At 30.4% G+C, this 20742-nt stretch overlaps 1 protein-coding gene across 1 annotated transcript; it reads right to left on the bottom strand.

Moving 5' to 3' along the window:
• Window positions 1–279: 279 nt before the first annotated feature.
• Window positions 280–2980, bottom strand: LOC115977547 (metallothiol transferase FosB-like). The gene is made up of 3 exons (XM_031099454.1): window positions 2720–2980; window positions 916–1250; window positions 280–597 (listed from the first exon to the last, which is right to left on the bottom strand). The coding sequence occupies exons 1-3, from the start codon at window positions 2902–2904 to the stop codon at window positions 509–511; spliced, it is 609 nt and encodes a 202-aa protein (XP_030955314.1). The 5' UTR covers window positions 2905–2980; the 3' UTR covers window positions 280–508.
• Between the last annotated feature and the right edge of the window lie 17762 nt (window positions 2981–20742).

Here is a 20742-nt window from a genome sequence, read left to right as displayed (position 1 = left end):
GCTAATGAAAGATTGTAAGTATATAGTTGAATCCAAATGATGACTTTGCAAGTTCAATCATATCCATTTCAAATGCAATTTATTCCAATAGGATATAAATTGTAAGGAAGGCCAATGTGATGATTTGGAATTGTTTATTTACTGAAACTACAGTAGAAACGGAAGGGAAAAAGATGATTGCCAAAATGCACTGATCTAACATGGTTTCATATTTTACTTCCCCATTTCTTTTTCTTTTTTCTTTATTTTTTTGGTTATATCATGACCATATCCAACCAGTTCTACCAAAGAAATCAGTGACATAAATATTGATGAAATCAACCAGTTTACACTAGAACTGTAACCTTATTACACAACAAAAGCTTGATAAACTCAAACTCAACAAACAAAAGCAAGATTGTTCATTTTTCTCACACTAAAAGCTTTGACATCTTCTCTACACGATATGCACAACAATTTAATAAAATAACTTTCCGAAAATTTGCATCAATCCCTCTTGAGGAATCTCTCACATGGAAATGTTCATCATGTCAACCACTAGGTTCTCCATCATCAGCGCCTCAGCTTCTCCAGAGCACTGCATCTCTAAACTTTTCCCTGCATTTACTTTTAGACGTTAACACAACTCTATAGAAAGCACATGCCTTTAAGACGTGTAATTGTTCTTTACTCCAGGTGTAATTATCTCTGGTATATAATAACGAGTCTCATTAATAAATTTATGGCGTTCAAAAGGTTTTGCTTGGTAAATATCTCAATGATCCTCTATAAATGACTATACGGTACTCACATGTTGTGAGAGAGATGATACATATGTCATATGTATAAGATATGTTATGGTAGAACATGAAATTTGTCACTAGAATTTTTTACTCAGATAAGTAATAGTTGCAAGAAATGGCAGAGAACACCTACCATAAAATGATGATGGGGGAGTACGGTTCCTAGTGGTTTTAGGTAGCTTGAGAGGGCATGATGAAAGTGGAAGAACAGGGAGATTTTGACAATTGCAGATCTCAACCATGTACCCATCAGGGTCGTGGAAGAAAAGCTGATCAACTGTAATTCCACCTTCTTCCACCACTGCTGTAACATACTCAATATTCAGCTCCTCTAGTTTCTGTATAACCAGATTCATGTCTGTGCATTGGAATGAAATGTGGTTGTCTTTTGGATTTATTGCGCTTTTCTTTGTTGGGACATCATGGTCTAACTCCAGCAAATGTATGCCAATTCCATAGTTGAACAACCTAAAGAAAGGCCCATTTTAGTTAAGGAAATGAAATGATTAAAAGAAAAGCAAATTGCTCAACCAAGCACATGAAAAATCTTTGAATTTGGAAATGGAATCAACAATTGATGGACTCACAGTTACGCATGCACCAAAACAAATAGTATTTTTGGATTGATTGTGGGTGCGTCAATTGCAAGTTGGGAAATATATACTAAAAATTACTAATAACTAAATTATAATTGAAATCATATTATTTGAGTTAATTAAATAAAATAAAATTTTAAGTTATAAAAATTAGATTCACGAACTTTGTGTGTGGTTAAAAAATATATAATCTTTTACTAGGAACTTGTCCTAAAAAAAAAAACATAAAGATTAGTAGAGAGTGGAGGAGAGGAAGCTGGGAATTGAACCAGCTTCATGAGATGACAGAAATTATTACAACTGATTATCACTTGAACTTCGACTATTTATTTTATTAATAAATTATAAATAATAATTTGATACTTTTATATCGTAATGGTAAGTTTATATGGTATATTTTTTTGTATACATACATAATATAAACATAATCATATAGTATTACATATACGTAAATTTACTAAAATGCAGTCTCATTTTTAGCTGGCATGTTGGCTATCACATTATTATATTTGAATTTAACTTGTTGAATAATTGAGTCTTAAATTTATATTTAAGTTTGACCTGATTGTTAAATAATTGATCATATAAAACTGTTCCTTGTCCAAACTCAACAATTTGATCCATTTTCAGCCCTATTAGCCAGATGAACAGGGCGGAGCTAGAAATTTTTGTTTGGAGGGCGATTTGTGTTGCTAATTTATTAATCTATACAAACTTTTATACACATACACAAACACATGTATCTATTCACACACAAAAAATTAGTATCTTTCATAATGAATTCTTAATGTTTCATAGAATTAAATTAATCTTTTACCATTTTTTATAGTGAAATCTTTACAATTTTCATTTTCAATATAAGTTACCAAATTGTCTACTGTTATGAGTAAAAAAATTTCAATTAAATTAATGAAATGATCAAAGACATAAATGATCCAAAACTTAAAAAAAATACGAGAACACATTTTATCATAAAAAATGAATTTGAGAAACAATATATTCTCTAGACAAATTGGACAATTTTTTTTTAGAACATTGTTGGACCAACTCAAATAGATGAGAGGGTCCCATTTTTGAGGGCTAATTATTAAAATATTAAATATTTCTATATAGTAAAAAAGAATTCCAAAATTTTTGGGGGGCCATGCTTAACATGTAGCTCCGCCCTTGAATAGGTTGTGAGCCATACACAACACATGGGACCATGCATCACAACTCAGCTAGCTGGCTAGCAAGTGCATCTGGCCATCTGGTTGCATGCATAAACACCAAAAAAGCTTTTCCAAAAGAAAACCATTAAACAACAAAAAGAAATATGGCTGAGTGAAAAGAAGGGCTTACCAAGCTCCTTCAAAGTTGAAGGAGGAAGGGCGTTTGATGAGCACAAATCCCAAGACTTCCTCATAGAACCTTATGGACCTTCTCAGAGACTTGCATACAAATGAGACATGATTCAAAGACAGTAAAGGCATTGTTGATGAAGATGAAGATGAGGATGAAGATGACCATGGCTGTATTTCCCCCATTTCTATAGCTAGATCTCACTGTGTCTCAAATTTTCTCTCACTTGATTATTTTGTAGCTGTGTACTAAAGCCACACAATCATGTCCTATATATAAAGGCATGGACCATGTGTTTGTATGTGTGAAGTGTTGTAAGAGAGAAAGTGAAGTCCAGCCCACCAAACAAAACAAAACAATTCAATAAAATCAGTAAGTAAAGACAATTACTTCTACGGGTCTATTTAGATATTACTTATTATTAAAAATTAAAAATATTGTAGTAAAATAATTTTTAAATGTGTGAATTGTGCTGTAGGATCTATTTTTAATGAAAGTTTTGTTAAAAAAAATGCTTGTGGGTCTCATGAATAGTACATGAGACCCACTACCAGATGCTAGATGCAGTTGAAAATTTTTTTTAGCTATATCCAAACGTTCACTAAATAAGCGTTTGGATAGAGCTTTTTTGCGTCCTGCATCTGTGTAATTTTTTTTTTTTGGAGAAGCATGTTTTTGTCTTTTCCGGTGGATTCGTGCACTGTTCACAGAACCCACAAACCTCTTTTTTTACCAAAACTTTCATTAAAAATGGGTTTCACAGTACTATTAACATATTTAAAAATTATTTTGCTATAGTATTTTCAATGTTCAGCAAAATAAGCGGTATTCAAACACACTTTAAGTGTCCATTTGGGAACAGCTTATTTAGCTTAAATTGAAATTTTTTTGCTAAAAATACTATAAATAAAAAGAAAAGTTAGCTGAAATAGTACAATAGGACCCATAAATAGTATTAAAAAGTGCAGTGAAACCTATAAATAGTAGTAAAAATAGACTAAATAGTAAAATAAGTTAGCAAAAATAATCCATACCTAACTCACCATTTGGAAATAGCTTATTTAGTTAAAACTAAATTTTTTTTACTGTAAGCAATGTAGATAAATGTAAAAGTTAACTGAAATAGTATAGTGAGACCTATAAATAGTACCAAAAAGTGCAGTAGAACTCATAAATAGTAGAAAAATAAGCTAAATAGTGAAATAAGTTAGCAAAAATAATGAATGTCAAATGCACAACTAATAAGTATTATAGTAACAGTTATAGATCTTAAACTAATAATGCCACATTTTCTTTTTTATTCAATGTTTATGTTTAATACTTTTAGTGTTATTATTTTATAAGTCTTCCTCTTTTCTTTTTTCCTTTTTATTCTCTCAAAACCTCGCACATCCATCGAATCAAATTCACATAATCCAAAGTATTGCAATTTTATTGGAGCTTTTACTAATTATAATCACTTATGTAATTTAGTTCAATCTAGCCAAGGGACTTATAACTGAATTGACATCCCTCATATATAAAGTACTTAAGTACTTAATTTAAGGAGGAAAATGTTCGAGTTACAAGATTAAGAGCATATTGTAATGATCTTTAAAAAAATATAACTTAGTTCAATCTAATAAATGACTCAATACATATCTCTCCCATCAAATTCATATAATCTGGAATATCAGGAAAGTTGTGATGTAAACAAATTGTAAAAATATTTCGTTAAAATGTTATTGTTTAAATTAACTCATTCTTTCTCGCTATTATTATGCATGGCGAAGAAGACGAAGAATGGTAGATAGAAAATACCCAAAAAATAAATAAATAACAAATATATGATTGTAGGACCATTAAAATGTGATTATAATATATGATTATAATTCCCACACAAATCACTGTCATCTTTTTATCTATAAAATACGTCGTCTGCACAAATACGTGGCAAGCATATCCACACCGACCAGTTATTTTAAACATGTGATCCACATTGTTTGAGTGTACTCATTCTTAATTAAAACAGTTCTAACATTCACATTAATTTTTCACGTTAGAAGTGAGACATAATTATGAGTATGGACAATGGTGTGATAATTATTTTAGACCTTTTGTTAAGTTTGAACATATCTGATTTCCAAAAAAAAAAAAAAAAACATATATGATTGGTTTTTTATAGTCCAATGTTTTAGACAGAGATGATGTTAATGTTGGATATATAGTAAAAAAAGCGAGGAAATGCAAGGGAAAAAAACACTAGAAAGTTGCATGGTTATTTGGAATTTGAGAGTAATAGTGGGGGTGGGTGGAGGCCTCAATATATTTGAAATTAACAATGATTCACAACACTCTACATCGTGTCGTGGACTAGTAGATTGTCTCCTCCTTTCAAAATGATTCCGTAGTTCAAACTCCTGAGGCTGAATTATCCTAATGTTGGAGGGACTCTTACCTCCAATTCACTGGAGTTGATACGATGTGAATACGATATGAATACACGATTGATTAATTAACAGTGTTGGAGTAATTAACAGCGAGCAAAGCTTAGCTCCAAGACTTCAATGAGTTGGACATGTAGTGATGATAATACATGGTTAAAAGTGTATATATATTACAATCATGATCGATTCAGTGCGCTAGAATATTGAATTCAAGCTAAGTCCATTAAAAGTGTGGCTAACATCTAATGTCTTGTCACGGATCATTAACCCATGTCAATTTTATATTCCATCCAATGCATTGAAGGACTTAACCAAAAAAAAAAACCTTACTATATAAGATATAACACCTATAAAATTTACCTAAATTTTGCTTATAATCATAACAATTAAAATGACATATATATTCTTAACTCGATAGAATTAATAAAAACTTTAAAAACTTGAAAGAATGGTGGAGGGGAAGAATATTTTTTATTTCCTTGAGTTACATAAATGAAAGATGTTACACCCTTTTATAATCCACTGCAATATAATCTATGTTATGTGTGAATTAATCATATTAAATGAGCCAACCAAGGGTCATGTTCACTAGTGGGCGACCCAATTGTCCAAATTCTAATAGTTGGAATATCTGAACCTCTCATCAAAAAATCAGAAAGAAAAATCTAATGGTAGCTTCAAGGAAAATAAATTACAAAAAAATGTGGGTTAATTGCAATACACCGAAAATTTTGAGAATTAATTTACAATCAACATTGAATTCAAGAGTCAGACAATGGAACTCTTATGCCTTGTTTGGATTGAGGGGGGAAGAGGGAAAGTGAAAATGAGTAAAATAGAGTTAGCTAAAAATAGGTTAATTTTGGGTCAAACTACTTTATTTCCCTCATTTTCCCTGATTCCAAATGGACCATTTGGTAAATTTTGACTTAGTGCACTCCACTTAACTAAGTCACTAATTCGTTTATTTTAACTCTGATTTGGATGGCATGTTGAACATTGCAAATCAATTTTGAATTAGAATATGAAATTGTTAATTTCAGAATTTAATAATTTTAGACAATACAAACGACCCATAATTTAGAGTGAATATATTGCTACAATTAACCCATATTTACATCGCATTGCATTATGACAGTATCAAAATAACTAAACTTGAAAAATTTTATCGTAGGAAAAAGTATCAAATGTATATATAGGTTTTTCCTTCTCTATTTTTTTTTTTTTTTTGATAAAAGGTTTTTCCTTCTCTTGAAACATATCTTGGACTGTATTTTGTACAGACTCCAGTATTATTTTAAATCATTTATTATGCATTACCTTCTTCTTGTTCGTATAATTGAATAATTTGTGGTCGGTGGTCCCCTTGGTAGCTAGCTAGGGGGTTTGAGTTCTTTCTAGAATCGATGATATTAATTTCAGATATAAAATATAAAGTAATTTAAAAAATAAAAAACAAAAGATTCCAACTTTTTCTTTCTTTACTATATATTTTTATTATTTTTTAAAACACAATAGAGTTTCACCTTATAGCGTCTATTTTATTTATAAATATGATAATATTATAATTTATGACGTTTGCTTCATAATAATTGTTCATTATTGTTGGATTAAGATATTAATTGATTTTTGGTGGAGGCGGTATTTGAATCTCAAATATCTTATTTAACGATAATAAACTTTACTAATTGAGCTAATCATAAAAAACTTTTTTTTTTTCCCTTACTTGACCTGACAATGTTTTGGTTTTATCTCAATTTTATTTCTTAAAGAAAATAACAAGCTTTAATTTATACGTTTTGAAGTTTGAACACTTCTACTAGTCCACCCCACGTGATTAACTAGTAACTACTGCTTCAACGAATATATAACCCGAAAATACAAAACACTCTTTCCTTGGATAGAGACTTTATGAAAATCAAATGACAATAAGTCGATATATATATATATATATTGTCAACATCTACGCAAAGAAAAAAGAAAAAATTCAACATCTCCACACTGAGATCCACCCACTTCAATGAATACATCCAGCATTTCATTGCAATGATCATACTCAATGGAAATGTTCTAAATATTTAGTGTCTTATATTAATATTAAGCAATTTAAAATTATTATTTAGTGTGATCATATTATATTTCAATATTTAAAACACATATTTAAGAAAAATTCAAAGACAACACACTCTATTCATGTTTGTTTCGTTATTTCTTTATACCTTTCTATAGCAACAATGCTTCTTCTTCTTCTTTTTCTTTTGAAAAAGAAATAAAAGAAAAGAGAACATTTTTGAAGGGTTATGGTTTGAGACTAATTTGTTTCAAACACTAATAATGTGCTATGACTACGTTGCCCTATAATTTTCACACGCAAAACTTACATGTCAAGAACATATAATATCCCACACGTCTTAGCAAACAAGCATTAAAAATTATATACATCACTTCGTAACATTGTTTTTTCTTCATGAGCTCCGCAGAAGCTTATAACATAAGCCGGACTTTTACTTTTAATATTATATAATAAAATGCAAGAATTTGAGATAGTCTTAGTTTTAATCTCTATCACTATTTTAGTGTTTTCCTTCCCTTCAATTCTATTATTTGTGGCAGTTAAATACTAACTTACCTGTGTGATTTTTATATTATAACTAATCCGCATTTGGGATTGATATATATATACACACTTCAAAATTAGAGTTGGTGCATTTAAAAACTACATTAGCCGTCTTTGTTTTTTTTTTTTTTTTTATAATTTTTTTTTATATATATATTTAATATAATGAAATCTCTACAACTTTGTAGATGTAGGTACATTGCCGAATTATGTATATATCTTGTGTGATATGATTATTTTTTTTGTGTGTAATTTTTCTTTATTTTCACATCTCACAAATTTTAAGAATTAAGTTAAATTCCTAACACATATATGTCTCTAACATTATCCAAAATTTAGTAATTAAAGCAAATAAAACCCAAATGAGAGCTTCTCTCATCTCTCTCCTATCACCTCTCTGGTTGACACAATGGTTGTAATTAAGCCATTTCTCTTGATGGGCGCATTTCAAATGACACATGCATGGCTTGTAACTTGTAAGCCATTTCCATTTCAATTATTGCTGGTATATTCTACCTGGTCTCGAGTTTGATTTCGATCATAGCATCGAGTTCATTTCTGATTCGAGAGTATGCCAAATGAAGAAATTCATGACATTCTTTGACACAATATATATATATATATATATATATGTCCACCTATATATAGCCATGCATGATCTATTTACACACCACGTAGATAAAGGTTATTAGGCTTTTTTTTTTTTTTTTTGGTATTTTGAAAACAAGATTATAAGATCACAACAACACACGTGGAGTTGATATTTGAAATTGTGTCACTGCATTTACTCTAAAATTGACATGTAGAAATATCATCAAACACCATGCCAGGTCCACCACGTGATTATAATCAATCTTTCGACCATGACTTATATATAGAGAGAGAGATATCGAAGTCTATCATACATATTATTATTATACATATATATTTGTTTTTTTAGTATAAAACACCGATTACGTTTAGTACATAATAAAATTGAGTATATAAATAGTAGATTTTTGTAAACTTATTACCTAATAAATTGTGAAAAAGATTTTAAAAATATTTTGTATGTTCAATTTGTAGGCAAAGTACTTAAAAAAAATTGTCCGCAAATTTTTTTTTGTAGTTTTCTTTTCTCAATGTTGGTTCTTGATAAGAGTTCCACATCCTACCGTTGTATGGCTGCATGGAACTTGGTTTCATGAGTCCGGTGTTTTTAGTGCATTGGATCTATTGTGATGACGATATATAATAAAAATTAGACACATGTTATCATCATAACAAGTCCAATACCCTAGAGCATTGGATCTTATGCCCTGCATGATGAAAGGAAAGCAAATGAAAATTTTGGCAGTCAGCTTGGACCACTTCTAGCTTAATAGGCCAACTTGAGATTACTTGTGATCATTCTGTAACTTGGGCATGTGTTTGTCAACTATTCTGATGAAATGAAAAGGAAAAATGTATGAAGCACAGTTTCTTGATAAAGTAGTTAGCAAAATAATTGGTGTGTCACCCTATCAGGAGGTGCTATAATTATTAGAAATTTAGAATTCTTAAAACACTTGACTAGTTCTCGGGTAATTATAGTTCTGTGTCTCAAACACAACAGATAAGAGGTACGATAGGTACAATTGTTTGCATCTGTACGTAGTGATCGTAAATAAATTCATATATGACCCGCCTGAAAATAACCCAAAGCTAAGCTTATAGTGACTATTATGAGGATGACTCAAAACCCGTTTGGTAATGTTGTTCAAGTAACATTATTTAAATGTTGTGAAAATATGTGTGTGAATAAAAAAGTATTATAAAAATACGTGTTGTTTAAACGACAAAAATTATTATTTAAACAACCAGGGATGGAACTTCCTTAGGGCTAAGGGGGGTCATGGCACCCCCAGCCTTTGAAAAAAAATCTTATAGCATATATATTTATACAAAAAAATTACATTAAGGTCTAAAATTTATATGCTTGGCCTCCCTCCCCCAAAAAATTGACAAGATGACCCATAAATCTCAAAAATAGATAACAAGAAAAATCTTTTTTTTAAAAAAACACATATCCGGATAAAAAGAAAAATCTTTGGACAAATCAAAAATCTGATCTAAGAAAAAACAATAACAACAAATCAATTACAAATCCTAGCAAAACAAATCACAAAAACCCGATAACTTTTACCTAATTTCTCCCTCTCATTTGAGAGCTCTATGCCTCTCTCAAATGACTCCACCTCATAGACACAGAGATAACTCTTATATTGTTGATCGCTCCATCCACACACCAATTAATCACCAACAACTTGGATCAATTGGTGTCTACTCAACCAGTGGAAAAAATTTATCTATTTTTTTAATGGTAGATTTTTTTTTTTTTTTAAATGTTTTATTAACTTTGGGATACACTTAGCATGCATGCATAAATGGTAATACATGTGTGAAACAATAACAATCTATTGTTTTGTGCCTTACATAAACTACCACCAAAGCATGTGTGAGATTAGTCTATTGGTAATAAATTTTGTGACTTAACTAAATTAATGTAATGACGGGAAAAGTTTTATTATTTACTTAGTTAAAGACTTAAAGTTACCGTCTATTATCATGTAATTGTTTAATAGATCTCTTTTAATTTTTTGTTTTACTATTTTTTCAAACTTGCAATTTTTGAAAGGAAAAATTCTCAACCTTACCAAGACACCAATAATTGTCTTACCCTTTTTTACGCTGAATATTAATGCATGATATTATTAACCATTATTTTAGCTGTTTTATTAATATAATGCTTGACATAGATTTGAACTTTTAACTATAGTTTATTGTTTTTTTCTTTTTTTTAAGAATCTTTTAACTCTATATATATATAGCATTATGAAGTTATTAGTTATAGAATTATGTGAAAGGAGTACATAAATTTTTTTTTTTTTTTTAAATTTATAATGTCAATAGAATAAAGAATCAAACTAATCTTAGTCAAACCTTGAAAATATTAGGACGTGCCAATTGACTTACAAAACTCTTAATTATAAATTGTCATTTGTGATTTTTTTTTTCAAAATAAAAAATACAAATAATTAAAAAAATTAATGCTAATAATGCGTTGTTGTCAACCTCTAGTATTAATATTTCAATTTTTAAAAATCTTTGAACAAAGAGCTTCAACCCCCCTAAGTTTGAATCTTGGTTCTGCCCCTGATAAAATGCTTTTAATATTTGGTAGAAAAATGGTTCTTTTATCACACATGAGCCTCCCGCTCAGTCATAACTCCATGTCATTTGATTGTGAATAGCAAATTGCGACCAAATATTTTGTGGCTGGCTAGCCTCCCAAGTTTCCTAGCAAAAGACTTTTTCTTTGTTATTGACTTACTGCTATGTTGGGTTAAGACTCATAAGCCTTATTGCTCATGGTACGGTACAATTCTATTGATTTGCTTTTTCTATTCTTGCTATTTACTTCTTGATTAAACATTGTAGCGTGTCATTCATGAAAATCAAAATCACGTAGTTTAATATCAAAATCATGTAATTCAATATTCAAATATTGTAATTTCATTTCTTTATCAATGAAAATGATGGGGATGTTACTTTGATCAAGAAAGAAGAAAATAGCAATTAGATCTAATTGCTTTTTCTATTCTTGCTCGTGGTACGGTACAATTCTGTTGACTTGCTTTTCTATTCTTGCTATTTACTTCTTGATCAAACATTGTAGTGTACCATTCATGAAAATCAAAATCACAAAGTTCAATCTCAAAATCACGTAGTTCAATATTCAAATATTGTAATTTCATTTCTTTATCAATGAAAATGATGGGGATGTTACTTTGATCAAGAAAGAAGAAAATAGCAATTAGATCTAATTGCTATTTTCTTCTTTTTTGATCAAAGCTATTTGCTATTTTCTTCTTTCTTGATCAAAGTAACATCCCCATCATTTTCATTGATAAAGAAATGAAATTACAATATTTGAATATTGAACTATGTGATTTTGATATTGAACTACGTGATTTTGATTTTCATGAATGGTACGCTACAATGTTTGAATATTTCACTCATGACTTGGTTTGAGTTACGAATGACTCGTGAAATCCAGCATGTCAGACTCTTCAAATTCCAGCATGTGCTTCTCACGTGACCTGTTTCGCGAGTTGGCATTCACGAGCTAGTCGTGAAATCCTCATTTTCACATAATTTTCACCAAACTCTCACACACAACCCTTACATTAAGGGCCCGTTTAGATACTGCTTATTTTGTTAAAAACTGAAAACACTGTAACAAAATAATTTTTAAATGTGTGAATAATGCCGTGAGACCAATTTTTAATGAAAAAATTGCTAAATAAAGAGGTTTGTGGGTCCTGTGAACAGTACACAAGACCCACTGAACAATGCCATTCCAATGAAAATTTGGATTGTCAAAGAGGTGGTGGTTCCTGTGCAAAGTGCACGGGACCCACTGACAGACACTCCCACGTGAAATGCGCACGTCAATAAAAAATAAAAATAAAAAAAGAAGAAGAGGAAAACGCAAACACAGCACCGTGGACGCCAATCCAAACGTATACTAAGGTTGCGTTTGTTTCGCTTGAAATACATTTCAGGAAATCATTTTACACCCTGCTGTGTGTTTGGTTGCGCATGGAAAATTTAGTCAAACGGAAAATCATTTTCGTTGACTGTAAAATATACCCACTTCAGCCGTAAAATGAATTACACTCTCATTTTACCTTCAAATAAATTCCAGGACTCATAGACAGAGAGGGAGAGGGAGAGGGAGAGAAGAAAGAGCACAGGGGTCCGAAACTCATCTCCCCTTAGCTCCACCCCACGCACCAACGAGAGAGAGGCGCAGCTCCACCCCACACGCAAACGCCGGTCCGAGGTCCCCCACACTTCGACGAGCAGCGCTGCCGTACTCGATCTACTCAACCTCACCTCCGCCCACTTTGAGCTCTACATGTACCCAATCCACCAAGGCAAAACTCTCCCTCACGCCGATGAAGCCCATCTCACCTCCAACATCTCCGATCCGTTGCTCCCTCACGCGGGCGAAACACTTCTGTCAAACCCACCCTCTACAATACCCGATCCACCCAAGACCGATCTCGTTGTCACTGCTGAAGATCGTCGCTGCCACTGAAGACTGATCTCGTTGTTTTTGATTTTGTGAATAAAAGATGTTTTTATTTTGATTTTTGGTTGTGTTAAGTGTATATTTTGAATTTCTCTGTTATAAAATTTGTTTGGGAGTTGAGAAAATGGCTGAGAAAATGTGAAAAATTTGTAGGAAAATAACATTTTTAGAATGTTACCAAACACTGGAAATTGTTTTCTAGACTATTTTCCATTACAGAACCAAACACTCGAATTTCATTTTCCTTACGGGAATTCACTTTCCCTTGCATTCATTTTACACTCGAAATTCAATTTACATTGAAAACGCAACCTAAATCCCACAAAAATACAAGAAAATGATTGAACATAATTACAATCAAATTTGACACGGAATTAAAGCCAACAAAAAATATAGTTGTAAATCACAATTTACAAAACTCTTGATTATAAATTGTCATTTGTGATTTTTTTTTTTTTCAAAATAAAAAATACAAATAATTAAAAAATTAATGCTAATAATGCATTGTTGTCAACCTCTAGTATTGATATTTCAATTTTAAAAATTTTTGAACAAAGAACTTCGACCCTCCTAAGTTTGAATCTTGGTTCATCCCTGTAAACAATACAACCAAACAAGCCCTCAATATCAGTACACTGTATTACATGTACTGAGAAGGCAATTAATTCCTATACTGATATCTTGGCTAACCTTAAAGAACACTGAAAGAGGTTGTTTTTGTTGGGTATACTCTGTACTATAGGACTACAGATCTACCTAGAAACAGAGAAACTATCTTTGGGCATGTACTACTTTAACAGTTGAACTTCTCGTCCTCAATTTAATGCAATCCTTATTTACCAAAGGATTTGTCACATTGAGTATTATGGCTTTGCGTTTACTCTTTTTTGGGTTTTGATAAGAATTGCACTCCAACTATTATACTTGAATATATAAATAACAATGATTTAATTCACACTCTACCACCCTGTCCAAAAATATAACTAAATAAATAAATATGAATTTCACACGCTACCCTAAAAAGGATAGCATGTGAAGAATTTAGGCAATTAGTTTTGACTGTCTTTTTGCCTTTGTTTAGATACAAGCTTATTAGGGCAACTTGAGATTATATTACTAATTATCATCATTTGGCAACATATATTACTTAGCATGCGAATCACATCCATCTAGGATTCTAGACGAAGTGAGTCACATCTATCTGTCAGCTATAGTCTAATGAAAAGAAGGACAAATGTATGAAGCACATGCAATTTGTATGCAAAGTATTGTGTTAATTAAGAGATGATGATCTGGATCAAATGTGTGGATGAATTATTAGGTTTGCTGCTATTAATAATAAGGCAAAATCTTAGGTGTTATATGGATTACCCAATAAATTTAAATATATGATATTGAATCAATTTAATCATGTGTTACTATGATCTATAAGTGGAATTTGTAGTGCCTTGATATTAGAATTCTTTTTCAATTTCCCTTGTGTGTGTACCTCTGTTTGTTTCTCCACAAAAAAAAAAAAAAATAATAATAATAATATGTTTGAACTTAATTAATTAGAGAATTTCAAATACTAAATACAAGTAATTGTTTTTATATAAATAGGATAGAATTTCAATAGCATCACTAGCTTTATAATGATTTCTATTTTTTATTTGCTAGCTTTCGGATCTTTAATTAGATTACAAAAAAATCTTTACTGATTGAATTAATTGAAACCTTTCACTGGGTGAGTAACTTTACCTAAGTTTTAGGTAATAATATGGTTTTACAATTTTTTTTTTTTTCTTTTCCGGGACTTCACGAGAATTTCACAAGCTACAATAAAAAGTAAAAACAAAGAGTACGTAGCATATGAAAATTTTGGGATGTGGCTTGGACTACGTATTTTGTCTTGTTCTAATATGAACTTATTGGTAGCCCTACGTATCACCAATTCACAATATTAGAGGTTTGTTAACTAGCCTGATAAGGAGTAAAAAAAAAACACATATGAACTATGAAGCCCAGAAGATTCGATTGTATTAGTTTCCCACATGGAATTTATTGGCTTTGTACATATTACTATTTTTATTTTTGCTGAATTGTACTAAGTAGGTAACTATTCTTTGGGTCATGGTAATCAATAATTACAGGCACATGCCACACTACTTCAGAGCTAGCTAGCATGTGATGATGGGAAGAACTGTGGGGCAATTTGCTTGGACCAGTGTCTTGTCTTGTTATGATCAGATCTGATTCTAGCGAGGCCAACTTTAGAGGTCTTATCATCTTTTTTATTTTGCTTTGCTGATTACTTATCATCACTTCCACAATGGAAGGGTTGGTCAGTTGGTCTAGCTATCACCAGCAAGTTTTTTGCTTTATAAGGTTTTTTTTTTTCCTTCAAATTTATATAAATAATATAAAAGAAATCAAATTAATGGACAAAAAATCTCTACATTTTATTTTTATTAAGGATCTCTAAACTTAAATATAGAGATCTTGGTATTTTCTAAATCTAAAAACTTCACTTAATGTAGTATCATGTATGTCTATTCTTGTAGTTTACAAAAAACATATGAATTTTTGTGTAATATTCACATGGTCTATTGGCATTTCTCCCCCATTTGTCTGTTAAGAATATTCAGAGATCGAATTCTCATTTTCACTATAAAACAACAACAACATAATAACAATAATAAATTGCTCTTAATTTCTTTGGATTTGAATAAAGTTGTATGTGACAAAGAATTTCATCTCTATTTGATACACATTGTCTGTTAAATTTTGTGTATATTTCCTTATTAAAAATTAGAGGGTAAAACTTTTGAATAACCTAATGCCAAGATCTCTTTTGTTTTTTTCTTTCTTCTTTTTTTAATGAATTTTGTGGTCAAGGCTTATGCCAACTTTATCTGTAAGTTTGTAACCACTTGCATCAAATTTTTGAATGTAAGAAAGTTGGTTACAATTTTCAATTTGTACACTGATTTTTTTTTTCTTTTCTTAATTATTGTTGCTATGCTTCAAATTAATTATTTTTTCCCCACTATAGTGAGTTTATACTTTACCTAAAATTCTCCCCACCATCCTCCTTTGCCCTCTTCATCATATCTGCCCTAATTATTGTATGCCATCCACATCTTCAAATATTTTGAGGTTTATCATCTGAATTCGGCTTTGCTGAATTGCCAATTTCATAATTTAGTTTTAACATCCTTCCAAATTGACTTGGTCAATTTTTATTTTTTGGAAAACTCACCATTGTTTATGTAATTATTATTTTAATATATTTCTAAATTTGGTTTATTGAGAGAGAGACTTTTATAAACACGTCACTATCTTATACATTTGGTACATACATCATTTCTTTCATTATATATATGTAAAATTTTCTCAAATATAGGTAAAAAATTCGACAACAAAAAAATCAAAAGATATGGTTGTAGGTTTGTTCAACAACGTTCATCATAATAATAAAAATAAAATAAAAAGAGCTTTGTTCAACCGTGCTGAGTTGTGCACACATGGGTCCGTTTGGATTGAACTTATTGTTGTTGGAATTAAAAACTAAAAATACTGTAGCAAAATAATTTTTAAATGTGTGAATAGTACCGTGGGACCTATTTTTAATATTTTTAATGCATAAACAGTGATGAACAGTGATTTTTGTCCCTTATACAGTGAATCCATGTAAGATTACTGTTCACACATAGGAAAAAAAAATAAAAAATGCAAACTGATAAAATGTAGACGCGTAGACGCTCACCCCAAACACATACATAGGATAGGATACGAGTAGGACTGATTCAGACAAGGCAAGTGAAAACAATAAAGTCACGTAGGGCCTTTGCTTTTATTTTTAATTTTTTTTGCTGAATTAGGGCCTTTGCTTTTTTTTTTTTCTTTTTTGATGGGTAGGGCCTTTGCTTTTAAGTTGAAGAAATGATGACTTTTGCATTGTTTGGTTGGTAGCAGCTCGTACATTTTACAGTACACAATAGGACTGTTAGAACATTAATAAAGGTGGAAAATTCTAGGACAACGTAATAGTACACAATTTTAACCACTACTCACTAAGTGATGAGTTGTGAATAATAAAAATGTGGACTTATGTAAACTTATTACTACATTTTTATCACTCACAATTTACTACATAGTAAGTTGTGGTCAAAATTGTGTAAAATTATGTGATCCTAACATTCTTCAATCATCACATAAGAATATATGAGATTTTATAATTTTATTTTATTCTAATTTAGGGTTTTTGTAGTTAAATTTAGTTTTCAGGGATGCTTTAGATTAGGGTTTAAATTTTAGGATTAATTGAAGAGTGTCATTACTTGTCCCATACAATAAATAAATAAACATAGTTATTCATACTAGTACAATAAATTTAAGATTTTTTTTTTTTTAAGATTTTAGATTCTTTTATTTAGAGATTTCAGATTTTGTTTTCTAGTTTTTTTTTTTTTTTTTAAATTTCCATTCAGTGGTAAATTGATGCTGTAATGTGTTTATGATTCAAGAGATGATAAGATCGACCTATATGCTATATGTTATGTTTGATTGTTCCATAAGAAATGCAACAACAACAAAAATATGATATCTAGGTAAGAATATTAAATTACAAACTAAATCCTACCAAACTAGAATAATAAACCTATCTAACCCTTATAAAAGACTTTTCTACATTTGACTCCTTTCTTTGTTTATGTTCACATAATAATGTTGGAGGTTAAGGATAATCACATGTTTTGATTGTGATTATTTCTTTTTCTGAGTAAATCTAATTTTGTTATAACCAAAAGAGATACAACAAAAGGGTTTTCGGATCTGTGAACACAAGTAAAAAAGAATTCAAGGATTGCAAATAAGGAGTACGAGGAGCCTTTTTTTTTTATTTTTTATTTTTTTATACAAGATAGAATTTTTACTCTATAGCATTTTTAAAAAGTGTCATTTTGACTATTATGTCGAATTTCATTCATTACTAAAAGATCATTAATTCATATGGAAAATGTGATTTTTTTTTTCAAGAATAATTTCAAATAGAGGGATTGGATTGAGAAGTTAAAAGATGAATAGCAAGCATAGAATCAGTTTCCAAGTAAATAAATATGAAACTCAACTCCCAAGCCATGAGGAGACCATGTCTAACAGGCTAAAACATTCAAAGTATCAACTACTCGTACCAAATTTTAAATATAAAAATTGTATTTCAACCTTAACTATGTTAAAGTACTGCATTTTATTTGTAAAATCCCTCAAAATTAAAATAATGAATTTCATTGGCCTTAAATTCAATACTATTTAATCCCAAAAACATTTAAAGTATCAACTACTCATACCAAATTTTAAAGATAAAAATTGTATTTCAACCTCATATTAAAGTACTATATTGTATTTATAAAATCACTCAAAATTAAAATGGTGAATTTCATTGGCTTTAAATTCAATGCTATTTTTTTTATTCGGATTTTTTTAATTATTATAAATGATATTACTTTCGTTCTATATTATTGGTCCTACTTTTTAAAAAATCAACTTTTTTAAGGGACAATATTTAATGCATTGTCGTTTGATTTTTTTTTTTATTAAAAAAAGTGATATCTTGCGGAGAAGATATGATATGAGGAATCCTTTTTATGAGATGTAACGTGATCCACACAAATATAAATAAATAAAATAAAATAATAAGACGTGGTACATAAATGTTATAGTGGTTAATTCATAAGAAATTTTTGGGATTAGTATCAGGTGCAATTGCATTGAATCCGGTGCAATTGCATTCATACTCATAGCGTCAAGTGCAATACCCAAGGTGCAAGGGCATTGAACCTGATCTCAACCCATATTTTTGTTCACGTGAAGATGAGAATTGAGAATAGACAAGACAAGGCCCTGTCATATTTCATAACAGCCTGGATTCCTCCCAACCGTACTGATCATCAAGTCAAAAGTAGCTCACTAGCTGTAACTCATTCAATCATAGTCCACGCTGCAATAGGATTCTTTACCAAAGTTGGCCCATACACACATGATAAATGTTATTCGGCAGTATTAATTTTACCGATTTATTTTTATTATTGTTATTATTTATAGATTTTATTATACTTTTTAATATTATTCATAAGTTTTATTATACTATTTTAACTATTTTTTTATTTATTTATAGTACTTTCAACAAAAAAATTTTAATTTCAAAAAAAAAAATAGATTCCAAACATACCCTAAACTAACAAAAATTAAGAAATGTGGGAATTCCATTTCTTTTCTTTTTCACTACAAACTAGAAACTAGAAAGTTCTTTCTCCTTTTCTCCCCCACATTGATTTACATGCATAAAAATATTTAATGGGTGCCACCTAAGAGCAACCGCGTGCAAAATTTTTGTCTATTTTGCAAGAAAAAACATATTTTTTATATTTTATAGATCCACTTTTACAAAACACTCATATCAGTTTATCTATTCTATCATCTATTTTATATAAATAATAATATTTCTTTAATTTTTTATTATATCAAACAAACCACTACCCACATGACTCCACTCACCTTTTTTTTTCTTTGTTGTGAGAAGAAGATAGATGAGCAACCTAATGAGGAGAGAGAAATAAAAAATAAAAAAATCATTTGCATATGAACAATAACCATACATATATGCATGGTTATTGTTTATTTGCAAAACAGTTTTGTATATTTATACATTTTTACAAGACTTTGATGTTTTTTGAGTTAAAATAAGATTTTTTTTTTTTTTTTGGTATTTTACAAATTTTAACAACCACTGATGTGATTGTTCTAAGATCACACCCTTATAATTGCTCAACACACAAGTACACCTACCACGTTGGGCCCTGCCCATCTACCACCTTAGCCTATACCCTTTCGCTTGTCTTGTCTAGAAACTTCGAATTAGCAATTATACAATCTCACAAGTCACAAGTCGCAACATTACCACAGCTGATTGATTCATATATAGGGGTTAACAACATGCATTGAAACTATGAACGGCAAAAATCTGTCACCCCACTTTATCCGCCTGTCCCATACATAGTGTTTTAGCTCAGCTCCAAAAAGATGAGTGTGTGATCAGCTTATTTGCAGTAACTTGTTTCTATAGTATTCAAAATTCATAGTTTTTGGTAAGTTTTATGTTAATGCGTAACAAAAAGTTAAAAATTAACTTATTTTCAAAAAGCTAAAAGTTAGATTATTTGGAGAAAGAAATAGAGACAAAAAAAAAACAAATAGGTAAATGCCAATCGTTATGTTTTGCTCACCTTGTGTGTGTCTCTCTTTCATTTTACATATTCTATTTGTACTTTTTCTAATACAAATTCTACTATCACCCCCCAAAACACTTATTTCTCTCTTTCTTAGCACTCTCACAAATGCTCTCCTCTCTTTCATCTCTATCTCATTAGTGCTGAGACTACCTCGTTAAGGATAATAACATACCTTTAACCCACCTCACCCCGACTCATTGCCATCTTTAATTGAAATATTATCACATTGCTTACTCACAAGCGCCAAAACCGTGCCACAATTTTCACAATTGAGCTTTGGGCAACAAGAACATGATTGACACTAACATGGGACAGGACTTGGGAGAGACATAATCCTTGACGTGGATTCTCTGTCTATTAGTAATTACACAATGAGCTAACGATCCCACCTTGAACATCCATACTTGTTTCTGATTACAGAAACCTGCTCACTAAAGAATGATAGGTAGAGGTCAGACACATGCCAGGAAGTCAACTTTTAAGGTGATCAGCTAGCATCAAAGGAGGCAGATAACAAGAGCAATATGTTGAGCCTCCGCCTTTTGTTGTACCTCATATTTTCAGGAATGTCATGCATGAATGCTTGAATT

Source organism: Quercus lobata, chromosome 2 (assembly GCF_001633185.2).
Source record: "Quercus lobata isolate SW786 chromosome 2, ValleyOak3.0 Primary Assembly, whole genome shotgun sequence".
Lineage (NCBI taxonomy): Eukaryota > Viridiplantae > Streptophyta > Magnoliopsida > Fagales > Fagaceae > Quercus > Quercus lobata.
Note: the sequence above shows the minus strand (reverse complement) of the source record. Positions and strands in the feature narration are given on the sequence as shown.

Coding starts and splice junctions, on each gene's coding strand:
- LOC115977547 (XM_031099454.1), bottom strand. CDS start 2,904: ATGGGGGAAATACAGCCATGGTCATCTTCATCCTCATCTTCATCTTCA. Junction 1,251..2,719: donor TTCAACTTTGAAGGAGCTTG/GTAAGCCCTTCT, acceptor GCCTTTCTTTAG/GTTGTTCAACTATGGAATTG. Junction 598..915: donor TCCCCCATCATCATTTTATG/GTAGGTGTTCTC, acceptor AAGTAAATGCAG/GGAAAAGTTTAGAGATGCAG.